At 55.5% G+C, this 3,156-nt stretch overlaps 1 protein-coding gene across 1 annotated transcript; it reads right to left on the reverse strand.

The window, feature by feature from the left end:
- Nucleotides 1-1,019: 1,019 nt before the first annotated feature.
- LOC110338894 (olfactory receptor 13J1-like) lies at nucleotides 1,020-1,958 on the reverse strand. Its single transcript, XM_021222360.1, has one exon. It carries the CDS (start codon nucleotides 1,956-1,958, stop codon nucleotides 1,020-1,022), a length of 939 nt encoding a protein of 312 aa, XP_021078019.1.
- Nucleotides 1,959-3,156: the final 1,198 nt, after the last annotated feature.

The following is a 3,156-nucleotide window of genomic DNA, read 5'->3' on the forward strand; positions in this document are numbered from 1 at the left end:
AGGAGTGCACCGTAGCTGCCTTCAGACATAAGAGGGTCTCAGATCCCAGGACAGATGGTTGTGAGCCACCATGTGGTTGCTGGGAATTGAACTCAGGACCTCTGAAAGAGCAATCAGTGTTCTTCACCTCTGAGCGGTCTCTCCAGCCCCATGTCTCTACATTTCCATCTTCACGTAGGCACTTCATAAACAAGTCCAGGGCATGGAGTTGGACCAGGTTGGATGTTGGGGCAGAGTAGGATGTGATGCTCTCTGATTTTGGTATAGGATTGGAAACCAAGGACACAGGAGAGGGAGCCTGAAGGGGCAGGGAGTCCATCCACACATGCGCTGTGTGCTGCAGAGCTGCTTTGTGGGGGAGAACACAGAACTTGAGGGTGGGCAGTGTGGGGGAGGGGGAGTTCATGCTTGGCAGGTGTGTGGGGTTGTGAAGCAGGAAACTGTGGGAGAAGGCAGGCAGGCAGGCAGGCAGGCAGGCAGGCACCTCCAAGGCCCCACAGAGCATCTGCTTCATCCTGAGAGCAGCGAGGAGCTACTTAAGGATGTCAGTCAGGAGAGCGGTGCAATCTTAAGCAGTTCTTAAAATGGTCCTCCTGATGCCCCACCAGGGAAGAGACTGAAGCCGGCAATTCCAACGACTATTAACTATTTATTTTCAGACTGGGTCTTGCTATCACAGGCTGACCTCAAATTGACCATCCTCCTGCCTCAGTTTCACAAATGCTGGTATTGTAGGTGTGAGCAGCTGCGCTAGCCAAAGACTCACTAGTCTTGAGGTCAGGCCCAGAGGCTACTGTGGAGGCCCAGGGACAGGTGCTGGGTACCAGCCTGGACCAGGGCAGAGCAGGAGCAGAAAGTGACTTGCGAGCGATTCTGTGTCAGGATTAGTGGGATTTGGTACTATGTCTTTGGAGTGTCGGTCCCCACAGTTCCATGTTCTGTCCCGCCGTGGTGGCATGGCTCCATGTTGTCCCACACAACAAGGCAAGACCCCTACCCATGCAGAGCCCTCCCCTCCCTCACCTACAGGCCCATCTGCTGCCCCAGGCTTTCCTGGCCGCTTCCTTCACCTCCTTGTTCCTCAGGCTGTAGATAATGGGGTTCAGCATGGGGGTCACCACAGCGTAGAGGACTGTAAAGACCTGGTCTGAGATCCGGGCCTCCTTGCTCTTGGGTTTCATGTACATGAAAATGATAGTGCTATAAAAAAGCAGGACCACAGCCAGGTGTGCCGAGCAGGTGGAGAAGGCTTTGCTGCGCCCGGTGGCTGAGGGCACCCTCAGGATGGTGGCCAGGATCAGCATGTAGGACAGGCAGATGAGGGTCAGGGGTATAGGCAACAGGAGGATGGCCCCCACCAGCAGGAAGGCGTCGCTGACTGATGTGTCGCCACAGGCCAGCTTCAGCACAGCCAGGATCTCACAGGTGAAGTGTCTGATCACGTGGTGGCCGCAGAAGGGCAGCCTCATGGCGATGACCGTCTCTGTCACTGACTTGAAGAGGCAGAGCACCCAGGAGGCTCCTGCCAGCATCAGGCAGAGCCTGTGGCTCATGAGCACGGGGTACCTGAGTGGCTGGCAAATGGCCAAGTATCGGTCATAGGCCATGACGGCCAGCAGCAGGCACTCGGTGGAGCCCGTGGAGAGGCTCAGACACATCTGGATGGCACAGCCAGTAAAGGAGATGGTCTTCCGGGAGGACAGGAGGTGGACCAGCATCAGGGGTACGAAAGTAGATGTGTAGCAGATGTCCAAAACGGAAAGGTTACCCAGGAAAAAGTACATGGGCGTGTGTAGGCGGGCATCCAACACGCTCACCGCCACGATGGCCGTGTTCCCCAGCAGGGTCACCAGGTACATGACTGAGCACAGGGGAAAGAGTAGCCGCTCGAGGGTCGGGTAGCCAGAAAATCCCTTCAAGACGAACTCGGAGACCGCGGTTCTGTTGCTGGGCTCCATACTGCGGGCTTCTGGCTGGATACACAGATGGGGCGGAAGGACGGAGGGTGCCGGTCGTGTGTGCGACCACAGAGATGGTTAAGGTCTTTTCCAGCTTGGCCACACTTTCTGTGGCCTTGGGACAGACTCCTCACCCTCTGCAGGCTTCAGTTCATCCGTGCGAGGAAGGTGGATGATTCAGAGCAGTGGTTCCCTGAACGCCTGCTCCTGGAAGTCTGAGCAGACCGTCTGAAGGGTCACTGTGAGCCAACGCTGAATGAGAAATAGAGGACTTGTCATGGTCTTTAAAAGACTAATGTTTATTGGTAGCTCTCCAAAAGCAATGTAGATCATGCGCTCCCAAACACATTTGACCCCAGGTCCCCTTCCCGCACTTAACCTATCACAGACAAGACGAACAGTTTGGGAGCTGAGGAGTTGCATCAGAGATCCACACACTGGACTCCCTTCGAAGGCTGTCAACACCTTGTTCTCCCCACGTCGTTTCTGGCCCAGTGGGTGCGACTGCAGCTCTACTGGCCCAGGCACCCACACTTAAAGCAAGAATGTCTCTGAAGGTCCTCCTGTCTTAAGGGCCGTCTCTGAGCCATTACTTACGCTGTCCCCACTGTCTGGCATGTCCTGCTCATCTCTCCCTCTGTGGTAAGGGTCTGGTTTCTCTCTTTGGGCCAGCTCTGGTCTCCACGCACCCTATGCTTTGTGTCTCAGGGAGCTGCTGCTGGGTCTCTAAGCCCATGAGTGGGAGCCCCCTTCTCCCCACATCGGAGATGCTCAGTCAGCCGCTTTGTGTGGGCTGAAGCGTTAGAAGTTGCTTCCTCTGTGAGGACTCTAGTGACAGGCACATCAAACGGACCCTGAGACACAGTCTCCGGCCCTATTTTTCTCCCAGTCAGAACAAAGGGTGCTCTGGCTTCCAAACCTCCAAGGTTATGAACGCGGGAGCTTCCCTGACAGGGTCCCTGGTGAGCTCTCTTGTGGCAGATGGGGAAACTGAGCTCACACAGGAGCTGGCGGGGGGGGGGGGAGTTAAGTCTCCAGCAGCGGTCTTCCCGCATGGAAGCGGACATTTGCCGCTCATACCTGCCGCCCTAGATGGACACCCCTCCTGCTTCCTTCCCACAATTCCCTGCAGCAAAAACAAACAAACAAACAAACACGCAAACCAATAAAATAAGACAAACCCAATAAACCCAACAAA

This window comes from Mus pahari, chromosome 22 (genome assembly GCF_900095145.1).
Source record: "Mus pahari chromosome 22, PAHARI_EIJ_v1.1, whole genome shotgun sequence".
Lineage (NCBI taxonomy): Eukaryota > Metazoa > Chordata > Mammalia > Rodentia > Muridae > Mus > Mus pahari.

Coding starts and splice junctions, on each gene's coding strand:
- LOC110338894 (XM_021222360.1), bottom strand. CDS start 1,958: ATGGAGCCCAGCAACAGAACCGCGGTCTCCGAGTTCGTCTTGAAGGGA.